The sequence below is a fragment of the Vicugna pacos genome, chromosome 11, assembly GCF_048564905.1.
Source record: "Vicugna pacos chromosome 11, VicPac4, whole genome shotgun sequence".
NCBI classification, from domain to species: Eukaryota; Metazoa; Chordata; class Mammalia; order Artiodactyla; family Camelidae; genus Vicugna; species Vicugna pacos.
In genome coordinates, this window is record NC_132997.1 from 95,326,526 (window position 1) to 95,344,005 (window position 17,480).

At 48.8% G+C, this 17,480-nt stretch overlaps 1 protein-coding gene across 2 annotated transcripts in view; it reads left to right on the forward strand.

The window, feature by feature from the left end:
• LHPP (phospholysine phosphohistidine inorganic pyrophosphate phosphatase) overlaps positions 1-17,480 on the forward strand; it is a 159,000-nt gene that overhangs the window by 27,685 nt on the left and 113,835 nt on the right. Inside the window, exon 2 of one of the 2 annotated variants that reach the window (XM_072972080.1) lies at positions 5,498-5,577. In XM_072972080.1, coding sequence (XP_072828181.1) covers positions 5,498-5,577 — 80 coding nt within the window. Of the gene's footprint in view, positions 1-5,497; positions 5,578-5,818; positions 6,007-17,480 lie in introns of those variants that run through there. The other variant, XM_072972079.1, reaches the window with a different exon arrangement.

Here is a 17,480-nt window from a genome sequence, read left to right on the forward strand (position 1 = left end):
TGGGTGACCACGCTCTTTGCAAAAGAAAACTGCAGGGACAGAAGAGATGGGAGGAAAGTGGCTACTTACTTCCCTCCACCCAGCTACAGGTCAGCAGCCACGTTCCTATACCAGAAGCCACAGCTCTCATGCAGCTGTAGGTCTTACATGGTTGTAGTAAGAACTCAGGTAAAGGTTCTGCTGTTGCTAGCCTCCGAGTACAAGTTCTTTGCAGCTTTCCCTTACCCCTGCCCACATCTTTGTAAATAAAAAGTGTCTCATGGGAGTGTGCTGATGGTTTGAGGCCAGATCCTCCTAATTCAGCAAACCGATTGAAAGCTGCCAACTCCCCACTCTTTATATGAACAGGGAACAGCTGGCTCCATGGCCAAAGAAAGGCCGAAGGAAAATGGAAGTCCCAGGAAATCATCACTCGTATCCTTGCCCACAAACCTTTGCTCAGGTTACTCAGAAGCACTTGAGCAGAGATCCTGAGCCTCCCCGCATTGTCTGCTTGGAGACCGTGCTGCAGCCGCAGGAAGGAGGGAAGAAGCCAGCCGGGAGCAAAATTTAGAACCGGGACAATCAGCACCTCTATTAACAACATGCACATATGCCAGCAATATTGTGAACATGCTGTTCCCCTGCAAAGTGATCTCTTTTTAGGAAATAAAAAAATCACAGGGTCATAGACTATCAGAGCTGCCAGAGGCATGAGAGGTCATTCTGGAGTCTAGAATCTAGACTCTGGTTACTTAAAGGAAGGTCTGTGGACCAGCCCTAGCAGCCTACCTGAAGGCACGTTAGAAATGCAGAATCTCAGGTTTCACCCCAGACCTACTCAATCAGAATATGCATTTTAATAAAGTCTCCAGGTAATTCACATGCACCTTAAAATTCGAGAAACACTGGTCCTTATCCAGACAGCAACAGCATCAGTATTGCCTGGGAGCCTGTCAGAAACGCAGGTTCACCAGCCCATCCCAGGCCTCCTGAATCTAAACCTGTGTTTGTTTGTTGTTTCATGTTCTTTATTTTATTTTATTTTTTTTGAAGTGTAGTTGATCTATAATGTTAGTTTCAGGTGTAGCAAAGTAATTCAGTTCTATACACATATATATACATAAATACATGTATTTTTAGATTCTTTTCCATTGTAGCTTATGACAAGAAATTGAATACAGTTCCTGTGCTATACAGTAGGTCCTTGTTGTTTATCTATTTTATATATAGTAATGTGTATCTGTTAATCCCAAACTCCTAATATATCCCCTCCTTTCCCCTTTGGTAACCATGGTTTGTTTTCTATGTCTATGAGTCTATTTCTGGTTTGTAAATACAATTTGTATCTTTTTTTTTTACATTCCACCTATAAGCAACATCATATGATATTTACCTTTCTCTGACTTACTTTGCTTAATAAGCCCCGCAGGTGATTCTAATGCACACTAAAGCTGGAGAGGCACTTCTAGATCAAGGGATCTCTACTTTTTTTCACTATGACCCATCTCAGTAAAACAGAAGACCCCTTGGCCCACGTAGGCCTCACTTGGTCTTGTGTCACTTTCCAGGGAAGACAGACTTTGGTGAGAACAAAGAGTCCCTGTGGGTAGTAGGCACCAGCTAACTTTGCCTGCACAGTTTTACTTCCTTCTTTCTCTTTCTCTTTGTCTATTTGGGCTGCTGAAACAAAATACCATAGAATGAGTGGCTTATAAACAACAGAATTTATTGCTTATGGTTCTGGAGGCTGGAAGTCCCAGATCAGGGTGCCAGCATGTTCAGATTCTGAGGGGGGAGCCCTCTTCCAGATTGCAGACTGCTAACTTCTCACTGTGTTGTCACATGGTGGAAGGAACAAGCTAGCTCTCTGGGTTCTCTTATAAGGGCACTAATCCCATTTGTGAGGGCTCCACCCTCATGACCTAATCACCTCCCAAAGGCCCTACCTCCTACCACCATTGCCTTAAGGGTTACGATTTCAACACATGGATTCTATGGGAGCCCAAACTTTCAGACCATAATACTCTTGTTACGATGCCCTGCTTGTTGCTGGGGGCTTCTGCTCCCCCACTCCATGTGGTCATGGTGAGAATATACAAGTGTCCCTCTCTGGCACCTAAGCCAGGCTGGATCATCACAGACCACTTCCCTCTGAACACAGACATGAGGGCCAGTCAGAGTCCTTAATGGAACTATCAGATCAAGTTAAGGAAGAAGTTCTTTTCCATGTGGTTTACCTGGGACTCTGTGAGCCTGGAACTGCCACAGCTCTCTGTCCCAATTGCCTAGAGGGAGCTCAGCCACACTGAAAGAGAAGGAAGTCAACCCACAGAGTGGGGCAGAGCCAAGAAATGGTGAGTCAGAGAGCCCAGAATGCCACCATTGGAGCCTCAGAACCAGCCATGCCTGAAGCCATCAATTGCTGGACTGGTTACATGAGCCAATAAATTCCTTTTAAATTTAAGCCATTTATTTGAAATTGGGTTTCTGTCACTGGCAACCAGAGCCCCAGCTAATACAAGCAAATCTGGAAGGATTATACACACACCTACTATAGCAATAGAAGATTGGAAGGATTCATGTTTAAGCTGAAATTCAGACATGATTTGTAGACTTGTTATTGGAAATGCAAGAGGCCCAAGCTTTGTTGATGAAATATGCATCCCTGCACACCGGAGTGTTAATCTGCCACTTGACAAGCTCTGGCCCAAAAGATAAAACAAGAATCTATTGGGTCAGGATTCTGGGATAGCTTTTGTTTTTCCTGGTATAAAGGGCAAGACCCAGCTGTCACAGATCCTTTTCCATTTTCCTTCCCTTTTTCTTGCCTGAAATGCAGATGTAATGCCTGAGGGTGCAGCAGGCACCTTGAGAGCATGAGGGTGAAAGTCATATGCTAAGGATGGTGGAGCAGAAGATGGAAGTGGCCTATTTCTTGATGGTCCTTGGAGCTGTTGTGCCTGCCCAGGCTGTCTTCCTCTCGGCTTCTTGATATATGAGAAAAAGTTAACTCTGTCTGGGTGGGTGGGTTTCTGTTATGTGCAGCCAAATGCAACTCTAACTTACACAATGCTCCTCTCCTATTACAGCCAAAGAAAGGTCGTGGACTTTTGGGTCAGGTCTGAGCCCACACTTAGAGACTTGTTGTCTTGGACCAACATTGTCATTCTTCAGATGAGGGACCTGGGTCCCTGTATTCATTTCCTATTATTCTCTTACAGTTCTAGAGTCAAGGAGTCCGAAACTCAAGGTGTTAGCAGGGCTGCATTCCTTCTGGAGGCTACAAGGGGAGGATCTGTTTCTTTGCCTTTTCCATCTTCTAGAGGCCACCAGCATTTCTTGGCTTGTGACCCCTTCGTATTCAAGCCCAGCAGCATAGCATTTTCATATCTTTCTCTCACCTCTGCTTCTGTTGTCATGTCTCCTTCTCTAACTCTAACTTTCCTGCCTCCCTTTTCCCTTTATAAGGACTCGTGTGATTAGATTAAACCCATTTGGATCACCCAGGATAATCTCCCACTTCAAGATTTTTAGCTCAATCACACCTGCAAAGTCCCTTTTGCCATGTAAAATAACACATTCATAGGTTTTGGGGAGTAGGATGTGGACATCTTTGAGGGGCTATTATTCTGTCTACCATAATCTTAGATGTAGAAAGTGACTTGCCCAAGGTCATGCACAGCTAGTGGAGGAGGGAGAACTGTGCATGGAATCACCACCACAGGCAGAAATGCCCTTTCTCCTCCTTTTCCTTGGCATGAAGCTAAAGCCCAGTCATTCTTCAAGGTGCATTTCAGGCTGCCCCTCTGCTCAGAAACCATTGCTGCCCTCCACGGCCCACAGAGCCCATCCTCTTGGCTGTGTCTGTGACTCAATGGCACTCGGCCCACATATGGTCAGTCATCTTAAAAGTGTACCCACTTTTGGTCCAGTCTTGACTCAAAGGCAAAGATCGCACTTGAAACCTTTTTGGACCCCTAAGTCCTACTGGGCCTAGAAAGTAGAAGTTCAATGCATGGATGATGTATGGATCATGATGTTTGTGGTACATTATCCAGACTGACTCACTCAGCTCCTGTACCATAGAATCTGGAAGGCTAAAAATGGCATTTCCCAGACTCCCTTGCAGGTTGGATTAGGTTCCACCAAGCCAGACATCATAAAAGTGAGGTGGTGGCCACAGGTAGAGAGAATCTTCAGAAGGTACAGTGATAGATTTGGTTCTTTGGGGGCTGTACTATCACATCCCTGTTATCTTAGGAGCCAAGCGATGGGGCAGTTTATTTCCAATAGAGCAATACAATTGGGCATTTCTCACAGCTGCATGGCTCTTAGCTATGTGGTCCTTGAGCTTGGTTCTCCAGTCCTCCTGGAAGTCTGTGAGCTCCTTAATGCCCTGTGTAAACATACCCCTCTAGCTGGTGTGGTTTCTGTTGTCTGCAACTAAGAACCATGCTCAATTTAAGGTCTCATGTTTGTTTCTCCCCTAACCAGAATGTAAATCCCCCAAGGGCAGGAACTACATTTTATGTTTTTTATGATTATGTATAATCAACAGACTACACACAATTTCTCCAGTAAACTTACTAACATGACATGCACAATTTACTGAACTGGATTAAAGTTCTAATATGCTGATAAAGTCTTTGTCCTATCTGTGAGTCAAGAGCCTGAAACAAAGTGGCCATCTTAACATGGTCTTCTTTTGAAACCTTAAAGCTAAGTCAGGACAATAGAAGTCATTTTTTTTTCAAATTTCAACTTAAACACTTGAAAGGGTCAGAGGGGCAGCCAAGGATACTCTTCCCCTTTTCTACCCGTTTTTATAAAAGTGTTACAAAAATGTTGTAACTTTAAATAGAATGTAAAAATTCATCCAGAACCTCACTGAGCCAGCACACTGCAATATTCCCATTTTCTTCTCAGCCCTATTCCTGTGCATCTTTATTTTTGCAGACTGTGGTCTACATACAATTTTCTATTCTGCTTTTTCATACAATGTCATAACATGAGCATTTTCCATGTTGTAACCTGGTCTTCCTTTTTGGTGGCATAATATTTCTTTCAGTAGCCATCCTATAATTTCTTGAACAATTCCGGTCCTTGAACGCACTTTTTTTCCAGCTTGTTCTGGAATTATAGCTTACACTGCAGACATGTCTTTAGGTTCATTTTCTCTTTCTTTCTTTCTTTCTTTCTTTCTTTCTTTCTTTCTTTCTTTCTTTCTTTCTTTCTTCTTTCTTTCTTTCTTTCTTTCTTTCTTTCTTTCTTTCTTTCTTTCTTTCTTTCTTTCTTTCTTTCTTCTTCCTTCCTTCCTTCCTTTCTTCCTTCCTTCCTTCCTTCCTTCCTTCCTTCCTTCCTTCCTTCCTTCCTTCCTTCCTTTCCTTCCTTCCTTTCTTTCTTTCCTTTCTTTCTTTCCTTTCTTTCTTTCCTTTTTAGGTTCATTTTCTTATCATTGCTTCTCAGGCACGCAGGACTGTCCCGTCAATGGATCCAACTATCTCCTTGCTTTTAGGACTGTCACCGGACGGACCAGAGGCTGAGAACACCAGTGAAGGTCTTGACTCTTCTCTTCAATGTTTGCTACGTTAACAGGTAGGCGCCTCCTTGTCGTTCCATTTTGCCTCGCTCTGATTTTTTAGGGAGGTTGACTGTTTCCTAGTGGGTTGTTTTCTGTTTTCCCCGTTGTCTGTCCACTGATCTGCAGGGGAAAAGGGTCCCGTTTTGAGGCGCGTGACGCAGGAGTCGGGAGGCACAGCCCGCGGCTCCCCGCCGGCCCCGCCCCACCCGGTCGGGTCCCGCGGGACTACACTTCCCAGGTGCCCCTGCGCGGCGAGCGCGGCCGCGGTTTCCAGCTACGGGTTGGGACGCGGGGGCCCGAGGCGCACGGCGGGGCGCGATGGCGGCTTGGGGCGAGCGGCTGGCTGGCGTGCGCGGGGTGCTGCTCGACATCTCGGGCGTGCTGTACGACGGCGGTGAGGGCGGCGGCGAGCCGATCGCCGGCTCCGTGGAGGCGGTGGCCAGGTGAGTGGGCCGCGCTGCCACCTTGGGCGCCTGGTTCCGCGCTCAGCAGGTCGGTCCCCCGCCGGCCGCTGCCCGGCGAGCTGAGGCGTAGCCCCAGGGGAGGACCCCGCTGCAGCCCCCAGGTGCACCAGGGACCTGGCGCCCCTGGGCGAGCACAGGGCCTCTGCTGGTTAGAGTTGCGCCGCTGTCCAACAGGGCAGCCCCTTGCTGGTTGCTGCTGAGCTCTTGGAATGTGGCCAGGCTGAGTTAAGATGTGCTGTTAGTGTACAATCCACACCAGATTTTGAAGGTTTAAAGAGGAAAAGGTAAAGAGCGCATCGTATTGGTTTGTATTGGTTGCATATTGAAGTGATAATAATTTAAATATACTAGGTTAAATAAAACAAGTTAATTCCACCTGTTTCTTTTGACTTCTGTTAATGTGGTTACCAGAAAACTTTAAATTACACATGTACCTGGCATTATAATTCAGTTGGACTGAATTGATTGTTTTGATGGTAGGAGGGTATCTTGTCCACCAGGTCTTGTGCACAGACGACACTGTCAGAACCACCTTTGGATCCCCTGGACCCTGCGCTTTGTAATTGCTGTTGGCATCGCAGGCCAGTGCTGCCATGGTGTTGATGGGCTGTCAGGCAGGGTTAATTGCACAGGACTTGGCCTCCCAGGGTCACTAGCTGGGGGACCCTGGCTTGGTGGCCTGACTTTGCTGGGACTCAGTTTACCTACCTGTAGCTGGCAGTTAAGTGAGCCTCTTGGCCCTCTTCAGAGACCCCACACACCTGTCTGTATGGGAGCCAAACTGCCCTGCATAGCAGCACAGGGGATGTTCCACAGTTCCTGGGGGAGCCAGGAACTCAGGAAAGGGAGACAAGGCCTCGTCTCAAGTGTATAGAGGGCAGACCTAGGAGACTCCTGGCGGCCCTGGGGTCAAAGTCTGGGTTTAAATGCCTTCCTGGCCTCTGCCGTGGTCTTCATTTACCCCAGGGCTTAAGACCAGCTCTGTCACAGTCTAGAGCATTATGTGGGCAGTACCTGCGGGAATGGGGCAGAGGGCACTGGGCTGTGTTTTGGGGATGAAGTGGGCCCCGTGTAGGGGAGCAGGAGGCCAGAGTCTTAGGGCTGTGACTGGGGCAAACAAGGCCTCACAGAGCTCATGTCTGGAGGGGAGATGGACAGTAAACCTGGACACCAATGAGTAAACCAAGTCACCAGCTTGGCGTAAGTGATGTGAGGAAGGTGGGCACTGAGAGTGTGACAGGGGTGAGGCTGGCCTGTGCTGCAGAGGGTCCAGGGACAGCTGTGAGGAGGAGGTATGGGACTGAACCAGAGTAAGAAGGGCCATCCGAGTGATCTGATTTATGTTTTAAGGAAATTTAAATGTGAAAAGTGAAACCATGTAAGTAGCAAATGAAAACAGGAGAGATTCCCTTTGAAATCTGAAATTAGAAGACCTTTGCAGCTGTGCCTCAAAATCTAGAAATCGACCACAACAGAAGACTAACAGCCCAACAGAAAAATGCTCAAAGGATGTAAATAATTCATTCACAAGAAAAGAAAAATAAATAAAAGAACAAAGGAAAAGCATAGGAAGGGAACTCAGCCTTACTTAAATAAGAAAAGTGCAAATTCAAGCAATACTGAGATGCCTTTTCATCAATTTGAGAAAATTGGTGAGAATCCAAAACTTTGGGACCACTTCCTCCTGGTGAGAGTTTGCGGAAACAGACCCTGTCTTATATTGCTCATGGAAGGTACGTTGGCATTATCTGTTAGAAGTTCCACTTCTGGGAATTTGTCCTACCTCATCCATGAGAAATGACATGCGAGGTGAAATAGCAAGAGACTGGAGACAGCTCAGCTGTCCATCCATAGGGGAGTATTATGATCTCGCCATCTGTATTGTGGAGTACCATGCTGCGTGAAACAGGATGAGCACGCCTGCCGTGTAGACACACTGTCAGTGAAGACAGCAAGCACGGGGCAGGGTGTGCACTGGGCTGCCTCCTGAGTGGAAAAGGCAGACATGCAGGCATGTTTTCCTGTTGGTGTGTTTGCGTAAAGAACCTGGAGGGAAGAGCTTCACTCCCTTTATAAAGACTTGGGAGACAAGTGACTGGGGAGAACTGGGTGGCTGGGGGGAGGGGTGGGAACAAGACTCTTCACTGTGTAGCTTTGTATATAAACATTTTTAAAACTGTTTTGAACTATGTGAATGTATTTCCCATTCGAGATAATAAATTACAAATATTTTGTCAACTATATCTCAATAATGTTAGAAAAAATTCCACACCAAAAGTTTAAAAATATTTTTTAAACGAAGTATAGTCAGTTTACAATGCTGTGTTAATTTCTAGTGTACAGAATAGTGATTCATTTATACATACCCAAAAAATGTTTTAAGAAGATCTCTCTGGCTGCAGTGTGGGGAATGGCTGGCGGTGGGGCAGATGGCAGGGCTCCAGAGGAAACAGGGACAGGACAGCCAGTTCCCTGGGGATCATTGTGTGGTCCAGGGAGAAAAGATGGGGTTTGGACTAGGAGGGTGGCAATGGAGGTGAAGAGAAGGGGGTGAATTAAAGAAATGTTTTGGAACTAGAACCAATGGAACCTACCTATATGTTGGATGTTGTGGCGACCAGAGAGAAGATGAAATAAAGAATGACTCCGGTGAGGAGGGTATAGCTCAAAGTGGTGGAGCACGTGCTTAGTACGCACAAGGTCCTGGGTTCAATCCTCAGTACCTCCTCTTAAAAAAGTAAATAAATAAATAAACCTAATTGTCTCCCCCACCCCCCAAAAGAATAACTAAAAAAAAGAATTTAAAGCAAAAAAAACCCAAAAGACTCTCGTGTCAGACTGGAGCATCTGAGGGGATGGAGGGGGGCAGAGAGGGATGCAGGCAGGTGTCATGATGGATCATGACACGCGTCAGGTTCTTGGCCCAGTGCCTGGCACACAATAGACCGTATGAGTATGACATTTAAATCTCACGTCCTATGTTAATATAGAAATTCCTGCTATACATGCCTTGAATTCTTTTAAAATCAGGGCCACTTAAAAACAACTTTGTATTAAAATAATATACACATATATTCTACTATTGAGGGAGTGTGGTTTCCTGCTTCAGTTATTTTTGACTAGTGCTGCCATGAGGTTCTGGGACGTGTCTCTGTGAATGCATGGATGCGCTTCTGCTGGGCATAGACCTTGGGGTGGAATTGCTGGTCACAAGATCGGTGCACATTCAGCGCTAGAAGATGCTGCTGAATCGTTTTCCAAAGTGGTTTACGCGAGAGTCCCCGTTGCTCCATGTCTTCAACAATACGTGGGTTTGTCAGTCCTTTGCATTGAAGTAGGGTCACTTTTGTATATGAAACACCTGAAAAGTAAAGTAGGTCAAGGATGTGGACAGAGCCTCCGTCCCTCCGCATCCACTGTCTGCTGAGGAGCACAGAGTGGATTCAGCAGTGGCCTTGGAATAGGTAGGGCTGCTTGTAAGCCCTTGTTTTCCAGTCAGTCACATGGGTCTGATGTGCACCCCTCCTGGGCCGGTGAGGCTCCAGGTGTCTCCCAGCACCAGCAAAGCTGGGTGCTCTCCAAGAGCACGTCCTCTGTGCTGGGCATTCACGCCTATGTCATTTAGTCCCCTTAACAGCACAGGAGTGGGAGGGGCTGTTATCTCCCTTAATCAGCTGAGGCCAGTGCAGCTCAAGGCTTGCCAGGGTCTCAGCTGGGATGGCCCAGGGATCATGGGAACCTAGATCTGCCTGACTCCTACCCTCTGTGCAGGACCCGTATGTAGAGTCCTTTGAAAGAGAGGCAGGCATTTTAAAAAGTCAGGGGCTTCTCTCTAACAGCCTTTCCTGGGTAATGCTCCCCCTCCCTCACCCCAACACACTGTCCAGCCTGCACGTATTCCAGGGTGTGGCATGCATGAAGGAGAGTGGTCCCGGGTCCATTAACCTCTGTGGGTTCTGTGCTGGCATCTTCCAACGGATCCCTGCAAGTTTTAGTTTTGATTTGCTTTGACTCAGCTGGTTTATCTAGCTGGAGTGTCTCTGGTAGCAGCTACACTGAATAAATCTAACAGAGATGTAGTAACAGTCCTAAAATACATCCCAGCCAGTTTTGTAGCTGAGGGAGTGGAGAAGCATCTTCCCTGGAGTGTGTGGGGTTGTTTTCAGGGAGGGAACACAGTGCTCTTTATCTCAGGGGAGTTTATCATCGTGCTGCCCAGAAGCCTGGAGAATGATGGCCTGGTCCCTCTGAAACCCCCCTGGGCTGCATGCCACAGGACCCCGTCCCCATCCCTCCTCCCACTCCCCGGGGCCTTCTCAAGTGTGACCTTTGTGGCCCCTCCCCCTCCCCCCACCTCACCACCTTGCTCCCAGTTGCACAGACTCCTGGCTGGGATTTTCACTGACAGAGCCCTGAGCAGCCCCAGCACCCACAGAGCCTGGGCCCCTCACACTGCGGCGCCCTCTGGCTCTCACCCACTTTCCTTTTCTCTCTTTAGCTCTTGTGCCGGCTCTTGAAAGACTGGCCTCGCCTCCAGTGGCCAGCTGATCACACTCAGGCCTGAGGAAGCCCCACATGCCCTCCTCAAGCCTGGCGTCTAGACCCTCAATGAGCTTACGAACATCCCCCGGGAAAAGCCGCCAGCTTTTGGCGTTTCCGTGGTGATGTCAGACATGGGGATATGGCTCTTTCCCTGTCGTGGTGGCTAAGCCAAGAATAGACTCTCCCAGGAAGCTTGACGGAACAGGTCCCTGGGGCCAAGGTGAATAGCGCTGGGCAGTCACCCCCTGTTCTCTGTGCCTCCTTGATGTGCGAGCTGCCTTTGAAGTCTCGAGGGAGCTCAAAGGAAGCCCCTGGGGTGAGAGCAGCGCTTCAGAGGGACGGCCTGATAGGGGTCCCGGGATCGTGGGGAGCGTGTGCCTCCATGGTGGCTCCCAACACTGCGGGTTGCCACTCCTCTCCCTAGCCTTTCTGTGGTAGTAGGTGTCCTTGGGTTTTCTGAAAGGTTCCCACCTTCTTGGGGAGACAGAGCACTTGGGGAGTATCGACTCTGCTTTTTTTTTTTTTTCCCCCCGACTCTGCCTTTTAAAACAATAGTGGTCACCAGTGATGGAGAGAGGCCTTTAAGGTCCCAGTTAGGTGTTTGACCACAGAAGCTGCCTTTACAGCCAGCCCTTTTCTAAATGAGGACTGAGGCTCAGAGAGATTCGGAAACTGGCAGAAGTGGAGAAGGTGGCTGAGCCAGGGTCCCCCGCACCCCCAGCCCCCGGGTGCACCTGACTCCAAGCCCCAGTTTCCCCCACAGGACTGCCCTGCTTCTCATTAAAGATGCCCTCGTTCATCTGTTCATTCACTCACGCACCCTACAGATATTTACTGAGTGCTGCTTTTATACTGAAGACACTGCTGTAGGCCCCAGTGAGTGGGGCATATGGAAGTCCCTGCCCTCGTGAAGCTGATGGTTCAGTGTGGGAAGTCAGGGGAGATCAGCGTGGAGAGCTCGGGAAAGGTTAGTGTCAGGTGGGGAGATTTGGAGCCAGGGTTGGGGGGCTCGGCCTCGCAGACCCGGTGGTGTGTGAGCTGGGCTCTGACGCTGTCATCTGGGCCAGGAGCATCCCAGATGGGAGAACAGAAGGTCTGGGCCATGCTGATTCCTTCCTGGAGCTGCTGGGGCTGGTGCTGGCCAGGTGGGGCCCTCTTACTGCTCTGGAACTTGTGGGCGGGGGTGGTCATGGGACAGCTGTAACCGGCCTGGGTCCCCCCCAATAGGCCCTTTATTGGAGTCTATTCTTGAGCAGTTGGGCTCCCCCAGGGGAGCCATTCAGAGGCAGGGCTGGGCACAGCAGGGGCTGCAGGGGCCGGCCCAGGGGCTTGTCGGCACAAAGGGGAGCCCTGGAGGCATCTGCATGTGAAAGCGGGTGGGCATTTACTACATCCTGTCTCAGGACACTAAAGCACATCTGCTGGGCCCGCGCGGCCCAGCCTTTTAGCGGCCGGGCGGAAGGAAGCAGGCTCGGCCTCGGCCCGGGGCAGCCTCATAAAGCAATTCCCACCCAGGACTAACAGACCTGAGACCCATCCTTCCAAGTGTGCACCGGAAGCCCCCGACCTTGTTAAAGCTCAGGCCCCGCCCAGCAGGTCCTAGAACCTAGGAACAGGGCCAGGGAGCCTTGTCTGAAGTGCGGCTGTAGGACCGACCCCCTCCTTTAATGCTTGGCCACCCAGGCACTGATGGGCCCTGGGGATGCAGGTCCCAGGAATGGCAGCAGTAACAGTGGCTACCAGGACTACGGGAGAGCCAGGCACCTCACTGCGTTGCCTCATCCCATCCTCCACACGTGGCCCAGCACCTGGCAGACGGGGCCCTTAAGGATTTCAGAGGACTGGCTGCTTGTTTGAGTTTGTTTCGGCCAATGGGAGCTTTCCTAACTCAGCCTGGACCTTGGACAAGGGGTGTTTGTTGAGAATGCCCTGTCACTTGAGCTGCCATTTGCTCTCCGGGGGTGAGCAGGCCATCTTCAGAGCTGGGGAGGGGTCTGGGGTGGGTGGCAGGGCACAATGCTCTCCTCCCAGGCTGAGTTCTCGTTTCAGAACATCTGCAGTTCAAGCTTCGCAAGTCACAGGTGGCTTCCTTCTTGTAAGCAATCCAACTGTGCATGAATGTACTAAGTAGAAAGTCCAAATCCTTGTCACCTGCTCCATCCTGGTCATTCCCCCATTCCCCCAGGGTGGACCCTGTGCTTCCTTCCACTCCTTTCCCTCTGTTTTCCCAAAAGCACAGAGGATTTTAAAAAGCAGCCCCTCCCCTTCCTGGCTCTGGTCCAGCCTCATAGTCTTCCCATCACACCCCCACGGCCCCCACACTCCGGGGGCAGCCCTGATGCTCCAGGCCCCTGGAGGCTGGAGTTCCCCGCAGATCCCAAGCCAGGGGTTTCCAATTATGGAGCCTCAGAGCGTTTATCTCCTAAATGAAATCTGGGGCAGAACCCCCCAAATTTTAAAAAACAGATAAAAGAGCAGCATTTGAATAGTGTATATTTTTCTCTGTTCAAGTATGTAATGTTGATTACGAGGTCAGTGAACATGACAAAAGTGTCTTGATGAATAACAGTGCTGAAGTCTGGGGTAGTAGAGAGCTCAACAGTGTATATACGTGTGTATAATTTTGTATTTGTGGCTGAACAACCTGCCCATCTATCAGGAGGGGATGAGGGAACAAGTTATGGTTTATCCCGACTACAGAATATTCCACAGCTGTTACAAAGAACGCGGTAGCTCTGTTTGGAGTTGACATTAGTTGATGTGACATGAATGTTGTATATAGTCAATGAAAAGTTTATGGAATATTGTGTGTGAAATACCACTTTTGTTCAAAAAGATAAAGGTGACACACCCACCCTCGGGTACAGTAATGACAGAATTGTGATCCTGACTTGTGTGGAGGGAAACCGAGGGGCGTCGGGGGATGTGTGAGGCTGCATCATGGCCACACTGTCGTGACAAGAGCTGTTTCTGATCTCAGCCTCGGCGGGCAGGGGCCAGCCTATGGAAATCAAGGGCAGCCAGGCCTGGGATCTCGGAGCAGAGTTACTGGTTTATCCCGAGATGCTGCCTCTGGTAGGAAGGCCCTGGCCGCTTAGGGGGTGAGAATGGCGCGGATCACTCATAAAGTCCATGAATGGACTTGTGACCCCTGCCTAGCGCCCCAAGAATGTACAGAGAAGCCGTGTTGGTGCAGCCCTGCCCAGGCACTGCCTGTGTGGTTGTGCAGGGTGATTTTCTACCACTCTGGGGCTGGCAGGATGCTGCCCAGTTTGTAGAAAAGGAGCCTGAGGCTCTGAGAGGTGACAGGATTTGCCCAAAGCCACCTCATGAGGAAGGAGAGTGGGGGCCAGCGCCCTTCCCTAAAAAATGGTAGATGTCAGCTCTGGTGGGCGAGGGCCTGGGTTTCGAGTCTCAGCTCCGCCCTGTTGTTGTAATATGGTCTCAGGCAAGCGCCTCAGCCTTTTTGTGCCTCAGTTTCCCACCTGTAACACCTGTGTCATGGGGCATAAGAGTTGAGTCAGATATTTCCTTTTAAACCAACACTTTACTTGGTCCCCGTCTGGGAGCCAGAGGAGCATTTTGTTGCCTGAAGGGTCAGTTAATGGTGAAGAGATGGTTACTTTACGAATAAGAAGATAAGAAGAGTTTCAGTTGAAATTGGTGCAAATTCAAAACAAACTCACTCAGCTCTGCCCAGAGAATTGTATTTTTCTCATTTGTATATATTTTCACGAGGGCAGTATTAAAGGGTTCTTGTCCAAGATGTGCCCCGGGCAAGTCACTTGGCCCCTCCAAACCCCAGGTCCTCATCTGCAGATGGGAATATTGACCCGTTTCTCAGTCTGTCTCTAGGATTCATCATGAGCATGTGGGAGACATGGGGATCAGCGGGAGGCAGCCACTCACGGGGAGCTGCTGTAACTACTGTGGGGGGCTCCCTCTGTCCTGGGTGCCCCTGGGATGTCCGCCAGGACAGTTCAGCCCTGAGTTTTTACCCCAGGCTCCCTTTGCTGGATTGAACTTTGCCCTCTTCCTTAACAGTGCCCCTGGATGAGGCTCTCTGGCTTCATCTAGCAGATCTCCCTTACCTGCTGGCTCCTTCTGCTGTCCTGGGTTCCCTGGGCGTCTGGCTTCCTGTCCGACAACCTGCCTAGAGGGTCCCGATGTCCCCAGCACCCAGTACCTGGCTTACCAGAGGTGTGGTTGTCGTTGTCAGCACCATCGTCTTCACTGTCATTCCTTGAGTATTTGCAGTGTACCAGGTGCTTCACGATAGTCCTATCAAGTAGTGACTGCTAGTGCCCCATTTTACAGATGTGAAAACTAAGTTTGGAGAGGGTTAGGTAACAAGCCTTGGCCACACAGGAAGGAGGTGGCAGAGGTGCTGTGGGTGTGTCGTCTCCCACAGGGCAGGCTTCCAGCTTATCCTGAGAATGCCTGGCCTCTGTCCCCTGCAGCTCTTAACACTTGACCACCTGTGACTGCGCTCAGGGGAGGACTGGCTAGTGGCTGACCTCCCAAGGTTGAGGAGTGGTCCAAAGAACCCATAATGCCTGAAAACGTGTCCTTAGGCACTTTTTGTCGCTCTGGGCCTCAGTCTCCCCCTCTGTGAAATGAGTCACTGGGTTGGACAGTCTTGAAGTTCTCCTCTGGTTTCTAGATTCCCATGCACTTGATTCTTCCTTTTTTTCTTTTTTCTTTTTCTTGTTTAATTGAAGTAGAGTTGATTTACAATGTTGTGTCAGTTTCTGGTGTACAGCATAATGTTTCAGTTATACATATATGTACATATATTCCTTTTCACATTCTTTTTCATTATAGGTTACTATAAGATACTGAATATAGTTCCCTGTGCTATTCAGAAAAAATGTGTTGTTTATCTGTTTTATATATAGTAGTTAGTATCGGCAAATCTGGAACTCCCGGTTTATCCCTTCCTACTGTCTCCCCTGATAACCGTAAGTTTGTTCTCTTGTGAGTCTGTTTCTGTTTTGTAAATAAGTTCATTTGTGTCATGTTTTAAGATTCCACATATAAATGATATCATATGGTATTTTTCTTTCTCTTTATAACTTACTTCACTTAGAATGATTATCTCTAGGTCCATCCATATTGCTGCAAATGGCATTATTTTATTCTTTTTTACGGCTGAGTAGTATTCCATTATATATAATATGTGTATATATGTATATACACACATATACACACACGCACACCACAACTTCTTTATCCAGTCATCTGTCAATGGACATTTAGGTTGTTTCCATGTCTTGGCCATTGTAAATAGTGCTGCTATGAACACTGGGGAGCAGGTGTCTTTTTGATTTGCCTAGGAGTGGGATTGCTGGATCATATGGTTAGTCTATTTTTAGTTTTTTAAGGATTCTTCATACTGTTTTCCATAACTGCTGCACCAAACTACATTCCCACCAACAGTATAAGAGAGTTCCCTTTTCTCCACACTCTCTCTAGCATTTATCGTTTGTGGACTTTTTAATGATGGCCGTTCTGACCGGTGTGAGGTGATCCCTCATTGTAGTTTTGATTTGCATTTCTTTGATAATTAGCGATAGTATTTTTTCATGTGCTTATTGGCTATTTATATGTCTTCATTGGAGAATTGCTTGCTTAGTTCTGCCCATTTTTGGATTGGGTTCTTTGTTTTTTTGGTTATGAAGTTGTATGAGCTGTTTGTATATTCTAGGAATTAAGCCCTTGTCAGTCGCACCATTTGCAAATATATTCTCCCATTCCATAGGCTGTCCTTTTGTTTTGTTTATGGTTTTCCTTGCTGTCCATGTACTTGATTCTAAATTGTGTTTATTAATAAATAGTAAAGTGACGTTGTGGGCAATGCGTGTCCCTTTGATCTGAGCTCAGATCAGAGGCTCAGGCAAGTCAGAGAGAGAAGCTACTAGATAACAGCTCAGGCGGCCTGGGCATGGTGGGGTGTGCCGTGTGTTCCATAAGGGCCCTGGCTTTGGGGTCTGCCCCATGTGTATTTGACCTCATTGTTGTCCCCCAAGGTCACGGGCTGCCTGGCCTGGACTGAGAGGCTTAGCCAGGGCCAGACTACGTGCGTCATTGCCTCTCATGTTCTTTCTCTTCTCTCTGTCCTGACTTTGGACCCCGTTCCTTGTCTGGACTCTGACGACACACTGCCCAGCAGAGTATCAGATGGAGAGTGGGGCGGGACCTAAGGGACGTCACTGCTGGCCATCAGCCTAGCCAAAAGGTCTGCTCTGGTGGGGCCAGTGGAAAGAAGGGGGAGTCACAGTCAGAGCTCCTGGCAGAGGCCCTTCCCAGGCCCCTCAGTGTGCATGGTCTGGTGGGGATGCTAGCACGTGGCAGGGCTCATGGTGTGTCCTTTGTGCCCCACCCTGGAGAGCCAGAAGACTACATGGTACCGTTATCCCGTTTCATGAGCAGGACTCAAGACCCCCAGGAGTCTGGCCTGTGGATGTGCGGCCAAGGGCATGTGCCAGGTGCAAGTGCAGGACCCCAGCTGGGGAGCCAGACCTGTTCTCACAGGGGCAAAAGCCTTTCTATTGCTGCTCCAGCCACAGGCAGCTCCCTGACCCCAAGCTGATGCCCATCATCTGGGCACACAGGGAGCTGGACCAGGTCCCTCCCTGAATCAACATGGGAGCCCCTTGGTCTCTGTGAATGACTATTTTTCTACTGCAGAACCTTCCCTGCTCTGTTCATAGGCTCCTGTTTGATCTTCTAGTTTAAAAATTGGGTTCTTAGAACAAATATACAAGTTTCAGTTTTCCAAATATGTGTTTTCAGTCTCCATGGCTTTCTCAAAGGGAAGCAGCTGAAGATCTCAAAGGCAGGCAGCAGCTGGCGCTGCCTGGGAGCCCTGCTGCGTGACAAGATCTTGATACCGATGGACTGGGCAGCTG